Raw genomic sequence first — 24,153 nt, 5'->3', positions numbered from 1 at the left:
AATACTGACCTCTCTGGCTTCCTTTAAGTCCCAATTGAAATCTCCTCACCTCCTCTCTCCTCCCCTCCTGTCCCCTTTCCTCTCCTCCCCTCCTTAGACTTCCTTAGGGCCCCTACACTAACCATCTCTGTCTTTAAAGCAGCTCTAGCTGATAATTTATTCTATTTACTGGAGAGGTCACAATGGCTAGTTACAGCTCCTGCAATTAATTGATTGATTAGTTAATTGCTTATTTTGGAAGAATCTAAAAGACACATTTTTATACTTCTGGGAAACTCCCTGGAGACTTCACCTATTTGTGAAGGCACTGGGGGAAGTTATGTTTATGTGCTTTGATGGCAACTGCCGGTCATCAGCATCTCTTAGGGCTAATTGTGCCTGGCACTGCACTGCATATAGTGCATCCCACATGGACTCTGAGGGTCCGGGAAAGGTTGGTGGAGGATGGGAAAGAATTGGTACACTCGAATAATTTTTCAGTGTTCTTGGGTCTTCCTGTTGTCAGTCCTTGGGAGAGGGAGCACCCTAAACTGAGGAAATCCCAGCTCTGGACAGGAAATGGCTCGGTTCCAATCTTTGCACTTAATCCATGCATTCGTCACATCTCTATGTTTGGATCTAAGAGGATAGGACAATGCCTGCTGATTCATTTGACAAACCATCAAGTGCTCATTATGTACATTGCCATGCCCAGAGAAGATGGGAGATACATGCGATGTAGCTCCTCCCTCTAGGAGCTCAAATTCAACCCTCTAATCATTTATTCAAGGCTTTCTACGTGCCAGACACTCTGCTGGGGGCTGGGGACCGAGACAAAAAAGGAGAAGAGAATAAGCACTGGCAACATCCCTGGAAGGGAAGCAGTGCTATTATCCCCATTTTACAGTGGAGGAAACTGAGGTAGATAAAGAGGAAGTGAAGTGATTTGTCTAGGATCAAACACCCAGGCCAGATTTTAACTCAGGCTTCTTGGCTCAGAATGCCTCAAGTACCCCGACCCCAAGGTGATTCCACCCTCTTTGGAGGACGTGACACATGTTCAGACAGGGTCATTTGAAAGAGGAGAAAGCACTAACCCTTGGTGGACCAAAGAAAGATTTGTGGCAGAGAAGGTCCCTGAGCAGAGATGAGGAGGAAAATAAGACTCCTCATAACTAGAGAGGAAGGTGGAGCATGGTCTAAGGGAGAGGCGCAGATTATGGGAGTGCACTGAAGGAGAGGGGAGGTCAGAGATGACAGTCTGGGTAAGGGTAGAGAAGGGTCTGCATTACTGTGGTAGCTCTGAGAATAAAGAGAAAGGAACAGACTGGAGAGACTGCAGGCCTTGGATGCCAATTGGATGGGAAGGGGGTAAAGAGAGGAGGTCTCTGAGGTTATCAGTTGCATTGACCAGGATAAAAGAAATGCAGAAATCTGAAGGATTGAGAGTTTAAGGGAAAATAGGATCAGAGATGGAGCACTCAAAGGGACAGTAGATGTTATTTAATCCAAACCTTTTCATGTTACAGATGAGGAAACTGAAGTTCAAGAGGCAAATGACCAAGAAATCAGTACCTGTGACTCCACACCCAACTCCTTTTACACTGTCCCACATTTAGCTGGGGGAAACTTAGACTCAGAGATGCAGGAGTCAGTTCAGAGTGGCTTGGGAGAGCTGATTGTTAAATGTTCAGTGTGAGCATTTATACCTCAGAAAGCAGGAAACACCACAAATCAAGGGTTGATGTATTCTTTTGTGGACTGTCTAAGCTTAAGAAAATGATGGTGAAAGTATTCATAATGTAGATAAAATGCTAAAATGCCTTGTGTTCCAAAGTCGATACAGTCAAGATGAGGAGGGAAGCAGAAACCTGGGAAACAATTGTTATAGCCAGTGTTTCTGGTTAAGGCCTCATTTCTAAAATAGAGAGGACTGAGTCTAATTTTTAAGAATACAAGCCTCTTCCCAATTGATAAATGGTCAAATGAACAGGAAGTTTTTAGATGAAGAAAGTAAAGCTATTTATAGTCACATGAATAAATGCTCTAGATGACTACTAATTAAAGGAATGTAAATCAAAACAACTCTGGGGTACCATCTCACCCCTATCAGATTGGCTAATATGACAGAAATGGAAAGTGATAAATGTTGGAGAAGATGGGGGAAAATTGGAATACTAAATACTGATCAAACCATTCTGGAGAGCAATTTGGAACCATGCCCAAAGGACAATCAAACTGTGCATACAGATACAATACAGACTAGATCTGTATTCCAAAGAGATCATAGAAATGATCCTAAAAGTGGGAAAAGAACCTACATGTACAAAAATATTTGATAGCAGCTCTTTTTGAGGTAGCCAAGAATTGGAAAGTGAAGGGATGTCCATCAACTGGGGAACGACGGAACAAGTTGTGGTAAATGAATGTAATGGAATACTGTTATTTTGTAAGAGATGATGTGCAGGCAGATTTCAGAAAAAACCTGGAGTCACATGAACTGATGCTGAGTGAAGTGAGCAGAACCAGGAGAACATTGCACACAGTAACAATGTAACATTGTACACAGTAACAATGTACCATTGTGTGAGGACTGACTTTGATAGACTTCACTCTTCCCAGCAACACAACGATCTAAGACAATTCCAAGACTCAGGATGGAAAATGTCTCTGTCTCTTTTTCGTTTCTTGGTTCTTCCCTTTTGTTCTGATTCTTCTTTCACAACATGACAGATGTGGAAATATATTTAATATGATTATACATATATTAGCCTGTATCAGATTGTGTGCCATCTTGGGGGAAGGAGAAAGAAAAAAATTTGGAACTCGAAATCTTATAAAAGTGAAGGTTGAAAACGATCTTCACATGTAATTGGGAAAAATGCTATGAAGTGGAAATGTTTTAAAAAATGCCCTGTGTTCATAAAAAAAAAAAAAAACAGAGTTGGCTATTAAACATTTAGCAACACACCCCTGATTGACGTCCATCACAAAATTTTAAAGCCCTGCTAGAACACTGTTCAGCTGATGGCGCATCTATCACAATGTCCTGTGAAATTTCTCACCTTTATCGTCATTTCACCTCATGTTGCATTTTCACAAGACCAATAAACGGTAGGAAAAGGGACCTTGCCTGGATCCTCTCAGCATAGGGAGCGGGGCAGGAAACAAGGAAAGGTTTTGAGCACAAGTAACATGCTGAAGGCCTTATTTTAACATGCGCATTGAAATGATGTAAGTTGCTTCCACTGTGAAGCTTTCCAAGATACTTTCAGACCCAGGTTCTTTTTCCCTTCTATGATCATTGCATCTTGTCTATTGAGTTACTACACCTTTAAGGGTCTGCTTCTAGGATTTCCCCAGCGTGGAGTCTCCTTCCACCAGTACAGATCAGCAACCTAATCCTAAATGCACTTCTCATCTTAGAGAATGGTCCGTGGCCTGAAGAGGCTTGTCCTTAAGGCTGTCTTCTGTTGGCTACACCACACTTGTCTCCAGTGGCATTCTCTGCTGAATTATAATGATTTCTGGCCATCTTCTTTGCCCTATCAGGACTGTAAGTCCCTTCAGAAAAAGGATCATGTCTGGTATATCCAAGTGTTTCCACCTGGTGCCCACACAGGGCCTTGAAGACAATAGCCTAAGAAATACTTTTGGGATAGATGTGAAGTGGGTGGGAGGTTGTAGTAAGAAGAAATGAGGTTTAGGGCATAAAGTTGAGGGTGGGGAAAGTTCTGAGAGATCTTCGGATCCCTTGGATTCCTGCCTTAATCTTCTGTGTCAGTGACTAGTCCGAGACTAGGAGAAGGAGGGGGCCTTGATGGAGACAGGTTAGTTAGGGGGAGAGCTGCTCTAGTGTTCAACTTGGTGAGTTGGAGCTGATGGCGGGATACACAACTCATCCTGTTCTCTGGGCTGGGAGTATTACTGGTGAGCAGCAATGCCTCCTCATGCCTTAGCATCCAAGATGAAGGATAGTGAGGTGTTTACCTAAGCCAATAGCTAGGCTAACCAATGATTTGTCCATGGTCTATCATATCTTTATTTGAGAAATGTTGATGTGATTTTTAATCTGTCTCAGGATCACACATATAGATTCACAAGGCAATCATCTAGTGACCCACCTGTCTTCCTTTAACCAGGTTAGTCCTTGGACAACAAATGTGGTTTGTTGTTGGCATCACACCTGAAGGGAATGACCTGTCAGGACCTCTGCTATGTTGGCCTGGCCTTCAGAAAGGCCCCCATGCCCTCCCCTGAGCATGAGTGGAAAAACAAGGATTGTCATCCAAACAGTGGATTCTTATCTTGAGATACATTAAGAACACTTTGGGCTGGCAGTGAGCTGTGCCATCTGTGGTAGGAGGGGCCTCACCAAATGGTGATTCCATTACCACTAGATCATAATGTACTTTCTTTTCAAATTCACTTTCAAGGTGAAATGGAGTCTAGGTATTTATTCCCACCTAGATCCTGGCACTTAGGCACAGTAGCAAAATCCTGGCCACAAGTCAGGAGCTGTAGTCTGTTATAGAAGCTAACATGGAATCCATGTTCAACAGGATGTGGGTGAAGGTGAAAACGATTGGACAGAAACAAATCAGAATCATCTTCTAAGTTTTGCTTTAAGAATTCTCTTTCCTTCAAGATTGAGTCTCACGTGATTATGAGACCCAGGAAACCATCATTTGACTGGGTGGTGAAAATGCATTATTGCATAAAATTGTTTCATTTGTTAATCCTTCCTAAAGACAGTTCTGGCAACACTTTGACATGACATTCAGGAATAACAAATTCTGAAAGCAAGAACACTTTGCCAGTTGTCAGTTATTCACTTAATTTTAATTTCCAACGTTCAACAGTCCTAAGGTCAGGAGAAACCAAGGTCAACCCCTTTCTCCAGAACATGGGCAGCAAACCCCTGGTAGGACCTGAAGAGAGTCTCACTCAATGGACATGAACAAATGGGTTGCAATCTGTACCACTGGAGGGAACTAATGCTCTGAAACAATTTCACAATCCATTGGAGCATTGGGATAACAAATTTATACTGAAATTAACAAAAGAAAAACTAGATTTTCTTCTTAAAAGACAGATGGTGAGTTACTCTCTATGTGTCTGGTGGCATATTTTCCAGATATAGAAGCCATTGTGACAGCTAATTAGCTTAATCCTGCAGAATTCTGTAATGACAATTTTGGGAAAAGGCGCAAGTGGATCATTAATTAAAGCATCTTGGGGCCCATCAAGCTGAGTGTGAAGAGGCAGAAGAGGCTAAGAAGGGAGGGCAATTGCATTCTACCATGAACTTGAATCCAATTTTCCAGTAACTCTCCTTGTTCACTTCCTTCAATGTCCTTCTAATCTGGGAGAGCACAGGAGCCTTTTAAAAGGCTCTCACCACAGTCTTTTGTTGCTGTCCGGCAACTTGGATTTACAATTTAAAAGCTGCCTTCTTGCTAATAGAAAACCTTTCCAATTTAATTGTTTCAAGAATTTTGAGACTCCTTGAAGAGAATGGAATCCAGCTGCGTGCATAAGAGACTGTGTATTTTAAACTCTGAACTAGAACTTCCTAGTGAGTGTTAAAAGTGCTCTCCAGGAAGTCAGTTGGGTCCTTTTGGAAACTGAAGGCCTTCTCCCCACTTACAACATCGATATTTTCTTGTTTATGGGGTCATTTGCTAAACAGGGCCCCTAAGAAGGGACTTGCTACAGACCCTCATGTAATCATTAAGCACTTAGGGGGCTTCAGTTCAGTCCATTGGACATCCCTTCCCCCCTTTCTTGGGGACCATTTGTAATTGCCTCATTTTGTGGTGAATTAGAATCTTTTCTGTTCTATGAATTAAACTTGGGGCTTCCTTCTTCTCCAAACCAAAGTCAGCCTTTCCCATCTTTGTGAGTTGTAAAAAGTCTAAGAATTAAAATGGCTCTGAGTACATGGGGAAAACCCATGTACACAACCATGGGTTGTGTAACCCAGGGCTTTGGGTTTCCAGTGCCTTTTCATAGCCCTGTATTAACCACATCCCAGGACAGAGCCTGAGCTAGGACATCCAGCATATCTTCTGCATCATTCATTTCATCGAGAGTGCCCCCAGTGGAGGACCAAGAGAAGGGCATGACCCAAGTCACCAAGAATGAGAAGATGTGGGTGGTGAGCTCCTCGGGAGAAGAGATCTTCAACTCTGAATATGGTGCCTGGCATATAACAGTCATGATAAATGTTTGTCAGATTGAATTGAATTGAAATGAACTCAAGTGAATCATGACATAGGAATGAGTGCCTAAGTCATTACTAGACTTACAAGACTAAAAACCAAAGATTTGGTGTTATACAGCTTGTCAGCTCCTCCAGGGCAAGGGCTTACCCACTAGAGCCTGCCAATGCCAGGTATATATCTTTTGTTTAGACTCATGGCTTTAGCCTTGCACACAGAAGGTGCTTAATAAGTTTGTTAAATTGAATTAGAATTTACTTACATGTACAAGATTTGGCAATAGAACAATGAGAAATCAGTCCCCTGCTTTCTACGGGAATTTCCCATTTCTCTAGGACCTCTTTGTATAATGCCCTCATCTAATCAGTTATCAGTTTTTTAATGACAAGTACTGCCAGTAGAGCCAGGGGTGATATTTGAAAATTTCTGGCATATTTGAACTTTTACATAGGTACTCTCAGAGGATTTTAGTCAGCAAATGAAAATTCATTAAAGTGAAAGAAATATCTTTTGAAAAGAACAACCTCTCTTATTTTAGAGATGAAGAAAATGAGACCCAGAGGACAGAAGTGATTTTCCCAGAGTCCCACAGACAGTGAGGAGACACCATTTCTAACAAAGCATCCCCACAACTACGGGTCATCCAAATGACTGGATACAAATGGTGCCCAAAGGGTTAATATTAAGGGTTGCTTTTTCAATACCTTCTGAGGCCTCTCCTGGGCCTGAGGGTGTCCTAAAGTCACTTCCTCTTATCTTGGAATACCATAAAACTTCCCCTTTATCCCGGACCATAAAATTCCTTGTCTCCCTCATCATCACAGGCCATAAAATTTCCCCTGTCTTCCTCATCCTGTCCTTATAATAACAAAGTCCTGTCCCTGTGTAAATTGCTAGTCCTTCTTCCAGGGTTGGCCCACTGTTTTTCCATCAATAAAGCTCCCCTTGTTTAGGAGAAAATCATCTAAGAGGATTCTTTTACACCTTAACCAGCTCTCCCAACTCAGACCTCAATTTGGTGTCAGAATCCAGGAGTCCGAATGTAATTGGACTGATCTTCTCTTAGCCACCAGGATAACAGGTAAGCACCTTCTTCTTAGTTCTTTTACCTAGCCTTTTCTACTCCTACTGTCTCCCTGGCTGAGAGAGCCCCAGAGTGCCCAGAAACTGCGAGCAGTGTCTGAAGCTGCACTGACTTCTGGCCAGTCAGTGGGACTGCAGACCCTCGTATAAGAGGACACTCTTGAGCTGGGTCAGTCACATTTTTTCCTCCCCTCTGCCTCAGGATGCTGAGACAACCAGCAAGAGGTTGCTAGGAGACCTCTAGGATGGTAAATTCAAGGAAGAGATCTTAAGTAACAGCGCCTAGTGTTTCATTGTTACACAGCCTGACTTCGGTGTAATCTAGGGAAGTGATTTGTGAGTGGGATTTCTAAAGAAGACAAAGCTTAGTAAGAAATTTGGTCTCCAAAGCTTAAAGAAAAAGCACCTTGCTTGGTTTAAGCAGACTTTTAAACCTGTGTCGTTCCTTCCCCTCCCCTGTGGGACATTGGGGGAGGCGAATAGGTGGATCTCTGTGCCTGGTTTTCTTGGGGTACCCTGTACCCCAGTTTCTAGGTCTCTGTATCCTGTGTTGTTAACTTAAAACTTAATATGCATTTTCTAGTACATTAAGCTAGAAATTCTTGGGAGGATAGGAATGGAGAGCTGAACATTCTTTATCCAATACATCTCAAAGATAAAAGGGTTAGGGAACTCCCACTCAAGGAAGCTAAAGGTTATTTGGAGCGGGAAATTGTCATCATATGTCTTCAAACAAAGTGAATTTATGGATAACAATCTTTTCTGTTAAAGTGCTAAGAGTACTGAACCTTGGAACGGAAAATGTTGCTAGCGATTATCAATCCAGATCTGATTTGCTCCTCCAACTAAGTAACAGTCACTTGAATGGTAATTAATTGGCTCTGTTTTGAATTTTAAATATATGATAATTGCTTGTGGTATGGTTATATTTCTAAATTTTCTTATATTGTGTAATTTGGTTAACGATTATATCACTTGTGTTGCTAGAAAAGCAATTTCTCTTATAATCTAGATGTTGTTAAATTAAGAATTGTATTGTCAGATTATGAGGTTGTTAACTAAAAGAAGGATTTTTGGAGCCATCTAGTCATGAATTCTTATCAACCCTGTGTAAAGTCTTCAGTGTACTGGAATTCCACTGGGTAAAATTTTAAAGGCCTGGTAAATTTTATTACTGTGATAAGGCTAATTTGATTGGGTATATTCTTGCCTTAGGAAAAAAAAAATGAACTTCCTCCCTAAGGCACTTGGTATTTAGGAATTTGTGATTATTGAGAATTTTGGTTTTATGGTACTTTGGGGATTTGTGATACTTAAATGACATTTTTCACCAACTTGGTTTTGATAAATTCCAGTCTTTAAGGTTTCCAGCTAATTTACTTTATGAAAGTTTAGTGGTTATTTCTTTTAACATCAGGATAAATTGTAAGCTATTTTTTTAAAGGGAAATACTTTTACAAAGAAATATTTTGCATAATCTTTTTGCCTGATTTTTAAAGACCTATTAAATTTCCATTTACAAGCTAATTTGTTGCAATAATAATTTTATACTGATAACAATTATGTCCAAACTTACTGTGAATTTTCTGAATTTCATTCCTAGGTTTGTTGTGTCCTTGGATCAGCTTAAATGAGTGTTTTAAGAGAAACAGAGCCATTGGTTCTTGCTTCACTTACCCTAAGAAAGGGCACTAGTGTTGTTAATGTCTGAAAGGTTCGATGCCCCACTCTAAGGTTTTAAGGTGTGGATGTATAAGTGAAAAACTTAGGACAGCTAAAAACTTCTTAGCAGTTTCTGAAAGTTTTGAGATTGATCATTAAGGAGTTTCGGAAAAAACCTCTTTACAATCTCATCTCTACCTTCCCTGCAGTCCTCTCCCTGAGTCAAGAGGGTATCTCAGAGTACTGCAAACAGCCCCAGCGTTTTCTGTTAACCCTTCTCATCCCAGATCAGATTAGGAAAAGTTTCACCCTTTCCCCCACCTGAAAATTAACCTTTCCCCAACTGGCAAAAGGAAGGAGGGGGAGGGGCAGCAGGGGCAGCAGGTTCAGCACACAGCCACAGACCTGGGGAAAGAGTGAAGAAGGATGGGTCAAGGCAAAGCAGTCTGCCAGTCAGTGTCTGCACTTGGTAAGGCAGCTCATCCTTCTATTGATAATTTTTATATGGAAATGCAATTGATGTCATCTCAAGTGTATTGTTTGTGTTACAGCTAAAACAATTGGCTATCGCTTATGAAAATTATAAATTTGCTGGTTATAGTTTTAATACTAAACCTAAAGCTGGTAACTGATTACTCTGTGTGTGTGTGTGTGTGTCTGTGTGTGTGTGTATGGGGGGTGTCTGTGTGAGAAAAAGAGTAGGCAAAAAGTACAGCCTCCAGCAGCTCTAAGGAGCCTGTTTGGTTTATGGAGTTCCTAAACAAGGAACTTGGCTTGCAGAATCTGCAAGTATATAGAAATGATCCCTAGTGATTGGCTTTTGCATGAGGACCAGTTTAAAACTGAGATTTAAGTCCTAGCAAATTTTTGATTAATGAAACTGGCCATTTGAGGTAAAAACTCTTGGGACTCTAACAAATTGTATTTTGAGTTATCTGATGGATCATAAAAATCCATCAGTAATGAAGAGTCAATAATCCACCACCTGAGAGAAATGCCACAAGCTACTCAGAGAGAATGTGACTGTTGTAGGTGGAAGTAAAAGCTGAGAGGATAATCTTAGCCTCAACCTATGATGGGGGGGGGGGGGTGTCTTCCTGGCTCAGTTTCCCCATTGTGTTCCTTTGAAAAGGAATGTTTCCCACATGACTATTCCTGAGTCTGGCTATGAGATGGATGTAACGATACATGGTTGGAAAACTGTGATGTTTTATCTTATCATGTTCTTGCTTTTCCTTTTTATAGCAAAATTTCTGTAATCAAAGCATAAGTTCAGTAAAAGATGTGAGGACAATGCAAGGATATGAAATCTTGCTGTTTTTAATCTGAATATGTAGTCATCCCATTGCCCAAATAGTTGGATAAATTAGTACTCCTGCATAGTCATGTGAACAACTAAATCTCTGGAATAGAACATTCTTTCTGAATGATACAGGAATAATGAGACACAGGGAAAAGAAGTATATGAAACCAAGGTACAAACACAATGTTGAATCATTATCCCCTAGATTAAGGCTGGGATACATCTGAGCTACTGTAATAAGGTATGTGTTTAAGATGTGAGCTATTCAGCCTAAGATATTATTCCTTTTTACAGCTTACACAGCTTAGTAAATGGGTATTTGGCCTAGTTATGTGCCTGTTACTAGATATATGTCTATATGGAATAAGGTCCTTACATGTTTCAAAATGATGTTAGAATAATTGGGTATTTGTACAACTGATTGAGGGAACTGGTTGTTTTCTATTAGCTACTGAAACTAAGCCAGAAACATCTTCAGTTTGAGGAAAAGAATTTCAGTGCAATTTTTTTAGAGGCGGGTAACTCATGGGATACTTTTGCATTAATGGAAAGTCAACTTCATTCAAAGTTTGTTACTATTGTGGAAATAATACTTGTTTGTACTGTGTGTCCTGTGGAACAAATATGTTTTATTGTAAACAACTTATCGATATGCAGTGTTTTGGAATTAATTACTTATGGATCCTCCCAAGTCTTTTATGGTAATTGGAGTAAAAGTCTCTTGTAAGTAAATTCATCTGTATAACTATTGAACTCAAGGGTGGAAAGCTTCTACCTGCAAAGTGTAGTTACTCATATTTATATGTATAGAGATGGATCGTCAAGAGCATCTGATTCTCCTAAAGGAATTGGAATCAGAGTAGAAACTTTTGAGAAAATAACAAGATCAGGTAATCCTGTATGTCAAAAGCAAATAATAATATGATGGGGCGCTTTTTATGTGGGCCCTGCATATTGAACTTGTCTGTCAAATTTGTGTCTTCTAGACTATCAGCTGTCCACCTGCAGATGGTCATGCAACAAGGATACCTGTTCCACACTCTCCTTATCCCCTGGGTGCTGCTTCAGACTCACTTTACTCACCTCCCCACCCCCACTCAGGCAGGGACAGCTTCTTTGTCCCTCTCCCAAAAGCATTTGGGTGGATAGTGGGGCAGATGCTGAGGCAGAGAAGCAAGCAGAATGCAGGATGTGAGATGTGAGATAAGATGCAGGGCGTGACCAGGCAGAGATGGAGAAAGAAGATAGCGCTGAAGAGCCCTTACGGTGGACTTATCTGTGTGCTTTCTCACTAGGCTGTGTTCTGGGCCCTGCCTGGAACCACTTCTGAATTCCCACCCTGTGCCTAGGATCAAGCCTGCTTCCCTGGGAATGGGAGCCTAATGCCTTAATTCGCATAGGGAACTCTGTGGGGCAGGACAGAGTATGTGGATGCTGGACATGTCAACCTCATCCCCAGGATACCAGCTTTCTCCCCACAGCTCTCCCCTTATTTCCTGGAAGCTCTGCATGGAATTTCTCCTTTGACCACTTGAAGGATACTACAGGCAGCTTCTCTGATGCAAGGCATCCACTCCAGCCTGATCTCTCCGCTTACCTCTTGCTCAGGTGCGTGGTTCCTCTCCCTTCTTTCCCCTATTCTGACTCCACGACTCATTATTTCACTTGGTCTTTTATTTGTTCCCTGCTTGTTTAGCCTCCTTGTTTGCTTTGTGCCTTCTTGCCTGCAGAAATTTCACCTTCAACTCTTAGGACACCAAACCCTGAGTGGTTTGCCTCTCTCCACCCTGGACTCAGCTGGCCCTGCATGACCACCCGTCCTTAACCTATTCTCAACCCTTGAAATGAACTCTTCCTTACTGAAGACAATGACTTTTGTCCCTCCCCCCATTTCTCCTGGTTAGTGGTTGAGTGGGTAAATGATGTGGATACAAAAAGTGCCCTAAGCGTTAATATTAAGGGTTGGTTTTTTAGTACCTTGTGAGACCCCTCCTGAGCCTGAGGGTGTTCTAAAGTCTCTTCCTCTTGGCTTGGAATACCATAAAACTTCTCCCTTATCCTGTACCACAAAAATCCTTGTCTCCCTCATCATCATAGGTCATAAAATTTTCACTGTCTTCTTTATCTTGTCCTTATAAAAACAAACCCCAGTGTCTGTGTAAATTTCTAGTCTTTCTTTTGGGGTTAGCCCTCTGCTTTTGTGTCAGTAAAGGTCCCCTTGGTTAGGAGAAAATCATCTAAGTGAATTCTTTCACACCTGAACCAGCTCTCCCAACTCTAACCCTCAACACATGGGTCATCCATGAATCTGACCAACAACACCTGGGAAAGGACACTTAATAAAGTGCTTGATTAAATGAATGAACGAATGAACGTTCTTATGCCTCTGTGTGTTTGCATCTGTACAAACTCTAAATTCACCATTCATATTCAATTTCATGAAATGTTATGAAGTGTTATGCAACTGCTTTACTAGGGGACACAGGAGGCTGCGACACATTTCAAACAAAGAATTAGACTAAAGAAATAGTAAGAAATAGGACAGAAAGAGAAGATGGACTGAGCCATCCTGAGGGATGACCAAGAGCCGGCCCCCTCCCAATCCATTGCTCTCCTGGTGATGTCATAAGGGAGGCCCCCAGTGCTTTAGAGGGTGGTGACCTTAGGGAAGCTCACAGACGAATGTCACGGGATGAACAGGCACAGACAGGTGGGGTGATCTCTGTTGACCTCTACTGTAGTGGTTGGATGAGATCATCACAGAGCCATTTGAGGATGGATCCATTCGTAATGATTAAGAATGTGTAATTCATTTGGTTAGAAAGGTCTTATTTGAAACATTGAGAATAATTGACAGTTTATCCATGTGCTATGGTTTTGTAAAGTAATAAAGCCTTAGTAATATAAAATTTAATCAGAGTTGCCTGCTATTAAATTTTTTTATAAAGTTCAGCTATTTTGTTTTCCTGTAGAAATATTAGAAAAATAAAAGTCTGTTCAAAATCATTCAGCCTAGATTACAAAATCCAGTCAATCACATCACAGCCAAGAGATGCAGCTCGAGTTTCTAAAAGGGACACTCTAGACATAAGCCCACCCAAGAGTTTCCATATACGTTACCGTTTCTCAAAAATGACCTTCGGGACTGTCCACCATTGAGGGGAGGTAAGGTCCTTTTCTCTTGGCCCACGAAAGTGTCCCATTTCACTTTCTCTGGTCCTCCTAGCTCCTTGACTTTTTGTAAGCAGCTCTCGAGATATTCTATTGGGTCATCAGGCTTGTAACACATCAATCCATTTAACAGACTCTGGAAAGCAAAGACAGAACAGAGCAGGCGTATCGATTAGCAGCCCCACATTCCAGTCCTTAGATATGAGCTCCAATAGAATAGCAGCTTTTCTCGAGGGGAGGGGCTGGCTCTTTGGTCTGTATGCTCAGTGCCCGCCTGGCACGTAGGGAGAGTTTGGTAAGGCTTTGCTTGGTTGAATGTCCCGCTGCCAGTTGCCAATCATCTAGTTTGAGGTTTTTTTGTTGTTGCTTTTGCCATTGGGTGTAAAAATGAGAAGATAGGGCAATCCAGTCTGAGGCACCAGGCTCACCCCAGTCCCTGGATGGACCATGTCTCAATCCAGTATTTCATTGTGTCTCCAGGCAGTTTGAGCACCGTGTCTTCTAAGCCTATGAAGCCCTTAGGTCAAAATAGTATTATAATTTAGGAGGATTTTTCAGTTTGACAAGAGACCAGTTCCAAATACCAAAGCTGGATCTCAAAAATGGTCACTAAGGCTTGATTTGTGGCAGGGAAGTGTTGGTAGCGTGGGATGGGCATGGCTAGTACTCAAAACTCAGTCCCTGACCTTCATCAATAAGAGGCGCACTTTGGACTCACTCAATCCCAGGGTGATTTTTGGTTCTAGAGTGATAGTCCCACACTCCTCCACCCCCCAATAATCCAGATGTCTGTGTTATAGACCCAGGCTAGAGCAGACAACTGACTGACCTGTCCCAGGAACTGTGGCTTAATTGAGTCCTGCAGTGAATTTGAGTAACCATTATAACTGAGTGTGCAGGGCACCTCCCATGCATTGGTGTCTCAGAGGCTGGCAGGAGCAGGGGGAAATGAATGGCCCAGCTAAGAATGACCCAAGGGGACTCAGACTTGGGTCCCCAGTGCTCAGCATTCTGCCTACCTCCCCACAAAGGTTTATGACTCTGACATCAAGGGCTGATGCTCCTCATGGGAGGTATCAACACCACCTTTGTGGGGGATGACTTAAGAGTGTTGTGCAACAGCTACGTGACAAAGTGGCGAGACCACCAGACTTGGAGTCCTAAAGACATGAGTTAAAATCCTGCCTCAGAAACCCTGAGCAAGTCATTTCATTTCTGTCTGCCCCAATTTCCTCAGTGTAAAATGGGAATAGTATTTAGTATCCATCTCCCAGGCATGTTGAGAGACTCAAATGAGCTATTTGTAAAGTGCCTTAAAGCACTGTGTACTTGAGATCCTATCATTTGTGCATTCCATGGAGCTGGAGGGGTTTCCATTGGGATCCACATCTCTACAGTCTGGGGAAGAGGACAGAATTTGGAGTCAGCTGGCCAGGGTAGGAATCCTGCTTTCGTGTCATTGAACACTTTCGTCTCCTTCAGCTTCTGTGAAGAGAAGGGACATCTCAGGGAGGTCCCTTCCTGTCATCCTAGGGCTTTGGCTGCCTGCAGAGGTCACTGTCTGGTGGAAAGGGTTCAAATCCTTCTCTGCGGGCAAAGATTCTGAGTGATCTTGAGCAGATCACTTCCTTGGGCCTGCATTTTCTCATTTATCAAACGAGGGGTTTGATCCAGGTGAGCAGGACATTGAAGAACCCATGATCCTCTCACCTGACGCTGTCCCTTTGGTTGGGCAATTTGCCTGGACTTTGTAAACAGGTAAATTTACTTTCTATTCACCTGCATACAGAATCTTCCTTCCCTTCTCCCCATGTAATGTAGGCCAAGTCAGGCTCAGTTTGCAATAATATATTTGGGTTTAGAGGTGTCTCATCTAGTCCATCTAGTCCATAGTTCTCATTTTAGGCCCAGAGCAGAGACAAGATTTTCCCAAGGTCACACTGATAATAACTGGCACTAGTAAATTGCACCAAATCTCCCCTGATGAGCTTGGCTGACAAGCCAAGTCTAATATTGACATCGCTGCTTGGTGTATGGCAGTAACAGCACCTTGTAATGTTGTTTTTCCTAAATGGCATTAATTAAGGCATGTTGAGGATAATGTATTTGATATTTTCAGAAGGGTGTGAGTGGGACATACCCATTCCATCGTACTAGAGTCCACAGTCCCAAATACAATTGAATCTCAAACATTGCTCAAGTGCAAAGCTTGAACTTCTTTCCTCAATCAATAGACAGACCAACTGACAAGCATTCATGAAGTGGCCACTGAGTGCCAGGCCAGAGTCTTGGAATGGGCAGGAAGTGAGCCACTTCCTGAGATGGGCAAAATGAAGGTCTCTTATCACGGCAGCAACAGCCACATTCCTTCCTTCGTTTCAGTAATCAACTATTCAGAGATCTTTCTGGGCAAGGCTTTGGACTAGCTATCAAGGACTCAGTGACAGCAATGAAACCACCTAAAGGGACTGATTCCATCCTATCAGGTGAGACAACAGGTACCCATAGAAGCGACCAGCAGAAGTGGATGATTTCAGGATGAGAGGAAGCAGTTAGGGGAGGGGGGAAGGAGAAAGTCATCCTGAGAGGTTTTCCTTTGGGCTGAGTTGGAAAAGAGGGGAAAGAGGAACTCAGAGGTGAGTGTGAGGAGACTGGACCCTCTCCCTGTGAGGGGATGTACAGGATGAGGAGAAAGTCAGCTTGACTGGACATAGAGTCAGAGAAAGGGGAATATCTGTACAAAGCCTTGAAAAGTAGCCCACCCAAGCCAGATGGTCAAGAATGTGAAATGACTAGCAGAGTGGTCCATTCTCACAGCTAAGAGGCCCTTCACAAAAGCTGCTGGAACCAATGACTATTTCCCAACTTCTTTAGGAAAGGACATTCATGAAGGGGCAGTGGAGGGGGATCAAGAGAAAGACACACGATCTTGTTAGTGTGAGCCCTGCCTCTCATCCGACAAAGACCACGGGTGGTGGGGGGTGGGGAGATGATACCTACTGTCAGAATGGGAAGATAACAATTCTTGTGACACCATGGTGTCAAGTGGGAATTGCCTTCAGGCCTCTAGATGCCCATAGATCCCCACCTGCAGCCACCATCTGCCCTATTACCTGCTTTGGCTATGAACTCCAGAAGATGAATATGTATGTGTACACATGTGTATACATGTGGATGTTCACACATATACACACATGACTTAGTCCTTTGAAGATCTGAATCCCTTGTTTTCCTTTACCAGGGGTTCTGAATATTAGGTCTGATAACTTGTTTTTCAAAAGGTACACATATATTACTCATCCTTATTTACCTCAATTTCTTCATTTGTAAAATGAGCTAGAGAAGGAAATGGCCAACCATTCCAGTATCTTTGCCAAGAAAACCCTAAATGGGGTGATGCACAGTAGGACATAACTGAAGTAACTGAACAATAACAAACTGTATTTAGATAACTGTATTTCAACATTTTTGGCTTCCAATGCCATTCCATGAATTTTCTTTTCTTCATTTATAAACATTCTTCTCACATGGAATCCATAGACTTATGTCTAGGAACAGAGAAGGAGCCCTTGTCTACACCATTCAAATTATTTGCCAAATCTCCACTAGGAGATATACACAAAGGTGTGTAGTGTGGCTCTCTAAATGATAAAATATTACATAAAAATCATAGAAGAATGCAATGACAAAGACAGCACTTCATCTTGTTGCAGTGTGGGAAAAGGACTGAGCTGAGTTCAAATCCTGCCTCCTGGCATCTTGGCAAGGCATGCTCTGTTTCCATCTCAGGTTCCACATCAGTACAATGAAGGTATTTCCATAGGTATCTACACTCTGAGATATCTTGCAGCCCCAAATCTGTTATAGGATGTTCTAAAACTACAAAGATATTTAAAAATGAGACCTGCCAAATACAGTCACCAAGGCTGCCTATAAAAGGCAAAACGGGTAAAATATTTGACTGAATCATTAGCTAAGATGCCTAAAAGGTCCCCAGTTTCCTTAAAGCTATGGGGGCTCACTGGGTGCTTTTTCTCCAAAGTTACTAACAGCCTCTTAGCTGCCAATCCAAAGCCTTTCCTCAATCCCCATCCTTCTGAAGTTCTTGGCACCCTTTGACACAGACCTTCTTCTCCACAGTAGTTGCTTCTCTCTAGGGTCTCGACACTGCTTTGCCTGGGGCTCTTCCTACCTGTCTGGCCTCTTCTCTCAGTCTCTTTCTTCTGGGTCCTGCCTCTAACCCTGGAGGTCCCCCTGGCCTGAGCTCTCTGCTTCCTCTAATGCTAAGGCTCATCAGCTCCCAAAGGTCCAAACATTATCTCTACGCAGATGATGCTCAGATTCATGGGTCCAGCCCCAGCATCAGATAATGTCCAGTCTCACATCTCCAGCTGCCTTTAGCCATTGCACACTCAACATGTTCAAAACTGAACTCACCTTCCCCTCAAACTCTCTCCTCTTCCAGCCTTCCCTATCACTGTCAAAGGCACCACCCTCCACCCAGTTCTTCAGACTCTCCACCTGGAAGTCATCCTTGACTCCTCATGATCTCTCACATACTTATGCCTTCCCCAAAGCCAAGAGGTCATCAAAGCCTGCTGATTTCACCTGTGCAACACCTCTGGAATATGCCCCCTTTTCTCTTTGGATGCTCCTCTCCCCCTCCACAGACCCTTATCTCTACATTCCTGGACTATTGCAATGGCCACTGGGGGTGGGGGGATCTGCCTGCCTCAGTCTCTCACCACTCCAATCCATTCAGTCACCAAAGTGATCTTCCTAGAGCACTTGGCAAATACCGAGCTCCCCCCTCACCCCCAGGCTCCTTATGGCTCCCAGGAGCAAATACAAAATTCCCAGTTTGAGGTCTAAGCCCTTGATAGCCTGGCCCCTTCTCCCCTTTCCAAGGCTTCTTACATCTGGCTCACCCCCTGCACATGCTTGGATCTAGTGACTGGCCTCCAGGTTGTTTGTTCCTTACATAAGAGACAGCATTTCCAGACTCTAGACATTTCAGTGACATGCCTCATGCCTGGTACTCCCTCCCTCCTCAGTTCTGCCTTCTGGACCTCCGAGCTTCCTTCAAGGCCCAGCTAAAACCCCATCTTCTGTATGAGGCCTTCCTCAGCACCTCTGAACGCTAAGGCCTCTCCTCAGGTGATTATTTCCAACTTATCATATGTGTGTACACATACATATGTATGTCTATATGTATGTATATGTGTGTATATATTATGAGTGTATCCATCCATCCATCCGTCCATCTCTTCTCTGTATCTAATTGTTTACATGTTGTTGCACCCAGTAGACTGTGGGCTCTTCCAGGGCAGGGACTGTCTTTGGCCCTTCTTTGTATCTCCAGGGCTTACCACAGTGCCTAGCACATAGTAGGTGCTTGTTGACTGCCAGACGCAATGAGAACTAAATTTGGTTTTCTGAAAAGGGAAATACATTTTTAAATGCTGACTGCATTAACCCCCACCCCCACCCCCACTAGAAGCCTATGACAGTCAAACCTCTGATCGATTTCCCTGCCTTGGCCCTACTCTCACACCCTACTCCTGTCGTTACTCCACACAGCTGCTTCACGCATCCCCCAGCAGTCTGGAAAGCCAAAGAACCCACCTCAGAGGAACGTTTTCATCTACATATAATGAGAGACGTTGTACTGGAGAGGAAGCAGGTTATAGATAAAGCTCAAGGACCCAAGGCAAGGAACCCTTGACCAAAGAGATCCTTAAGCCCTTGTGGTCTCCATAGGAGACTTCTCGATGACTGAACTCTGGGGTTCTCTCCTTCCCCAGCAGCAGCACCATCAGCTCCTTCGCTGCACATTTAGAAATGACTTGGGTCAAGTGCCTTGTGCCCCAAAACCCTGGATCCATGGTAGCAGTTGGCAGCAGGGCCCTCAGAGGCCCAGTCCAAACCAACTTTCCCATCCAGTTCAACATCACCCTCCCTCCAACCCTCTATGGTTCACTCAAGCGTTCTCCCACCTCTTTGCCTGCTCGTCATTAGGTGTCTCCTTTGCATGTGATGAAAGCCCTGCTCTGAGAATACCTCCTCTCTTCCAGACTGGGCTCAAGCGTCACCTTCTATGGGAAGTCTTCTCCTAAACTGTGCCTCTCCCATCCCAGAATGTCCCAGCCCATATCACCTTGTATCTATTCTGCAAGTCCTTACATATGTAGATACTGTCTTTTCTGACAGATTAGAAGCTCCTTGAGGACAGGAGAGGATAAGCAGTCACACAACACCTCCGTTGTAACAGGCACTGTGGGGCTGAGCACTATTTTTTGTTTTTTACAAATATTATTTCATTGGCCTGGAACACAGTAGGTGCTTAACAAATATTTGTTCATTTATCAGCTATCCTATTGATTGGCTTACATTATTAGAGGGCAGTGCTGTGTATTGGAATTGAGAACCTGGCTTTCAACCTTGTCTCTGTGACTTAGTATCTGACTTAGGCTAGGCCACTGGACCCCAATGGGCCTCAGCTTCTTGATGTGTATAATAAGGGGTTTGCCCTAGGGAGCTCTGGCAGCATAGAGTTAGAACTTAAAGGCCCCTTAGAGCTTATCTAGTCCAACTCCTTCATGGTACAGATGAGAAAATGGAAACCCAGGGAAGTTCAGTGACTTACCCAAGGTCACCCAGCTAGGCAATAGCAGTGCAAAGATTTGAACCAGGTCGCCTTTGCTTGTGTCATCCTTCCTTTAACCTTCCTTCTAGGGCTAGCTCTATGACTCATGGGAGCCACTGAAAGTACAGTAGGATATTGGGATATAGTCAGACTTGTGCATTGGAAAGATTATTTCCACAGCTGTGTGGAAGATGAACTGGAGAGGGAGAAAGTAAAGGCAAGGAGATCAAGGAGGAGGTTGTTGCTGTAATCCCAGCAATAAGTGGCCAGACTGAATTTGAGTGGTGACCATCCTCTGGAGTAGAGAAGGGATTGGATAGGATATCTCCTGGGAAGGTAGAATTAACAGCCCTTGGGGGATGGGCTCCCCCTCCTTGGAGATCTCCAAGCAGTTGTCAACCACTCCCAGTTTGTTAGAGATTCCTTTCATGTGTGAGCTGGACCCCATGGATCATAAAGCCCCCTTTTCACTCCCAAATTCTGTGACTTTGCAATCACCTTACTGGCCATAGGAGAGTGCAGGGGAAGGATGGGCTGATCTCTCAGGTTTCCAGCCTGGCTGACTGGCACAATGGCGTGTTTCACTCTTTGGATGTGCATCCCTCGTGCCCAGCACAGCCTTTGGCAGACTAGATGCTTAATAAATATTGGTGGTGGAGTGATTGACTGATCACGTGGTTTGTGGGCAGTCAGGCAGACTAAAGTTCAAATCCATTCTCTGTGGGACCCCTGGGCAAGTCACTTAACTCCTCTGTGCCTCAGGCAACTCCCTAGGATTTAGCTACCAAAAGATAGATTTCCTCAGGCTTGATGGAGCTGTCCACTCCAAGAGCTCCTGGACCCTTCAAATGTCATGATGGATTGTTCCACTTTCAAGATATTTCTGCCTCATTTTATAAATATTTGGGGGGAATTTAAGAAAGTATTCATTTACAAGTAGCCTAATAGTCTTAACTATTTTAATTAGAAAATATTTGTTAGTTTGTTATACTGATTAATCATCTTTCAGGACGTTAGCACCTAGTCATCCTTCCTAGATGACTAACCCTAATTCCAACTCCCACTGAGCAGTTAGCACTTCTATGCAACAGGCTTTCTTCCATTTTTACCCAAGCAAAATCACACAGACTTTAGGAATGATCAGCCATTATGACTTCAGAACGATTTTATTTCCAACGCACATTGAGTGTGTGTGTGTGTGTGTGTGTGTGTGTGTGTGTGTGTGTGCGTGCGCACAGGAGAAGGAAACGGATCTCCATGGAAGTTAGCAGTGCCCTCTCCTTTCCGAGGACCCCCATCTAGTGTGCAGGGATCTTGTAGGGAGCTGGACCCCCATCAGACTGTAAGCTCTTTGAGAGCAAGGACTTCGTTTGACTTTCTGGGTAAGTGCTTAATAAAATGCTCTTGACTTAATAGGAACCCACAAAGGCCCATCTTCCTCTGAGTCCTCTCTCTGTCTCTCCCTCCCTCGGTCTCTCTCCGCCTCTCTTCTCTCTCTCAATATTTCCTCTCTCTCCTCTGCTACCGAAAATGCCTTTATTCGAATTGAGCACAGACACTAGGAGCGGAGAAGAATCCAACCCCTCTTCTGTCTGGATAGACTGAATGAGAGGAGGCACTGCAGAAGGCTGGGAGCTCCGGCAGGAGAAATCAGCTGCCTTCCAAGGCTGAGAGGAAACGTGCTCAGGAGTTCATTCACCAAAAGCGCAGCAGAGAGAGCGCAGGCTGCCTGCCTGTCACCGGGGAGGCCCCCGCCCCGCCCCTGCCCCTGGAGGGACCAGAAGAACGAGAGGGCAGCTAGGTCTCCTCTCCCCCTTCTCTTCTCCACTTCCCCACCCCTTTCCCAGCAAATATAGCCCGGGGGGCGGCGGCTCCCTTCTGCCCCTCTCCCCACTCCTCTTCCTCTGGAGACTATGTAGGAGTGTTTCTCTCTGGCCAACCTGGAACTGTACTCCTGGCCCTCCAGCTTATATGCCCAAAGTCAGTGTTTGTGTGTGTGTGTGTGTGTGTGTGTGTGTGTGTGTGTGTGTGTGTGTGTGTGTGTGTGTGCCTGTGTCTGTGTCTGTGTGTGTGTGTGCCAAGCAATGACCCGTCTTTCTTTCCATCTCCTCGCCTAGACGGATGGCCCAGGCCCCTGCCTGCTGGGTAGTGCCCAGATCCACGTGAGGTGGGGATGGGGCTTCTACCAGAGAAAGGCAGGGCAGAGCCTGGGTCTGGAGAGGAAACTTGGTCTGCAGAATGCAGGTTCCCAGCACACCCCTCGGGCAAGGAGCAGAACTGAGCTGTCCGGAGAGGGAGGCAGGCATGGGGGGTGGGGGTGGGGAGGGGAGGATTTTGTGCCTCTTCGAAGCCATCCCCAGTATTGCCGTGGGAACTGAGGACGACCACCCACCCCCAGCCATGAACCTGAGCTATTGCTAGGAAAAGTCTAGCCCAGCCCAGCTCGTGCTCGCGCGCGAGCACACACACACACACACTCACACACACACACACACACATACATTCACACATACTCACACACGCGAGCACACACACATACATTCACACATACTCACACACGCGAGCACACACACACACACACATACATACACACACACACACACACTCACCGTAGGTTCTCATCTCCCTGTCCCGGTTCCTTACCTCGAAAAGCTGGGGGATCTCCCTCCGGGTCAGGTAATCCTTGGCTTCGTTGGCGTTCATGCTGCCCCTTCTGAGAAGCAAGCAGAAGCTCCCGGGATGCCTGCAGGGGGCTTGGCTGCTTTACCGCTGGGGAGGCGGGATGAGGATGGGGATGGGAATGAGGATGCGAGGATTGAGACTAGTGCTGTCTCAGAGGGGAGAAAAAGCGTGCTCTCCCTCTCGTCCCCTCTCCTTCTCTCCCTTTCCCCCTCTCCTATGCTTTCCCCCCTCTCTCTCCTTTTCTCCCTCTCTCCTCTCTCTCGGTCCTCCCTGGGGCGCGCTATCTCACCAGAAAATCCACACTCAATCTCTCTAGAGCTTCCTGGGGCCGGGCTCTCCCTCCCTGCGCTCCTCCCTCCTCACCTCCCTCCTGTCTTCTTCCTCGTTTCTCCTCCCACCCCACTTTCTCCACTCCTCCCTCCTCTCTCCTCTTCTCCTCCTTCTCTCGCTTCTGGATCTTCCGGCTCCCAGTCCCTGCTCTCCCCCTAACTGCCCCAGCCGCCCCCGCGCTCTGCGCTCCCTCCTTGCAGGTCCCTAGGCTAGAGCCTCCGGGAGCTGCGGGAGAGCTCTGGCCGCGCTGCGCTGGTTTCCCCAGGCCCTGGCAGCCACTCTTGTTGGGGAGAAGCAGGGCAGAGGAGAAGCAAGGGAGCAGAGGGAGGTCTGGCAGAGACAGGGATGGCAGAGACACCCATCCGCGGCTGGCTCCCGGGTCGCTCTGTCGCTACCACCACCTCCCCAAACTCCTGCCTGCTGCGGGAAACCGGTCACGCTGTGTAGACAACCCCAAACTGCCTGCCAGCGGAGTGCGGGGGTGGAGGAGCGAGGAAGGAGAGGAGGGGAGGAGAGGAAGGCTTCAGGCACAGCCTCCTCCAGGGAACCACTGCCAAGGGTGGACTCTTTCTGGGCACTGCAGTCCCAGGGGAGTTCCTGACCCCGGACCTGGCGGGGAAGAGTGCCGTGCCAAAAAAGGAAACTAAGTCAAACGCTGTGCCCCACCCACTCCCTCTTCCAGCGCGAGCCCCCAGAACCTGCGGCTACCCTCTGGACCCACCTCCTGCTCAGCGAGGCTCTAAGTGGCCTGGGTGTCCCTCGGTCCTTGGGACTGACTAGCTCTACCTCAAGGGATTTTCGGGTTTCCTAGGAGAGGTGAGGGCCGGGAATCCAAGAGCCTGCCTGCCTTTAGCTCCCCGCCCCCACCCCACCCCCCACCTTTTTTTGACCTGTATTTTTAAAAGGATCTGCAGCTCTCACAGCCAGTCAGTCAGTCTCACTCTAGAGGCCCTGGATTCCTGATCCGCGGGATTCGGGAGAAAAGTCTCTCCCCAGGTCTCGAGATATGGTAATGACGTCAGAGAGAGCTGGTGGAAATGGTTTAAAATGGAAGAATTTGGAAGGGGTGAAAG

At 45.0% G+C, this 24,153-nt stretch overlaps 1 protein-coding gene across 3 annotated transcripts in view; it reads right to left on the bottom strand.

Moving 5' to 3' along the window:
* Window positions 1–23,572, bottom strand: part of AK5 (adenylate kinase 5) — a 196,460-nt gene extending 172,888 nt beyond the window's left edge. For all 3 annotated transcript variants that reach the window (XM_072649905.1, XM_072649908.1, XM_072649907.1), the window contains exons 1-2: window positions 22,712–23,572; window positions 13,372–13,558 (exon numbers count right to left, since the gene is read on the bottom strand). In XM_072649905.1, the coding sequence (XP_072506006.1) occupies window positions 13,372–13,558; window positions 22,712–22,771 (247 nt within the window). In that variant the 5' untranslated portion in view covers window positions 22,772–23,572. The remainder of the gene's footprint in view (window positions 1–13,371; window positions 13,559–22,711) is intronic.
* Window positions 23,573–24,153: the final 581 nt, after the last annotated feature.

Source organism: Notamacropus eugenii, chromosome 2 (genome assembly GCF_028372415.1).
Source record: "Notamacropus eugenii isolate mMacEug1 chromosome 2, mMacEug1.pri_v2, whole genome shotgun sequence".
NCBI lineage: Eukaryota > Metazoa > Chordata > Mammalia > Diprotodontia > Macropodidae > Notamacropus > Notamacropus eugenii.
This window is presented reverse-complemented; position numbering and strand designations above follow the sequence as displayed.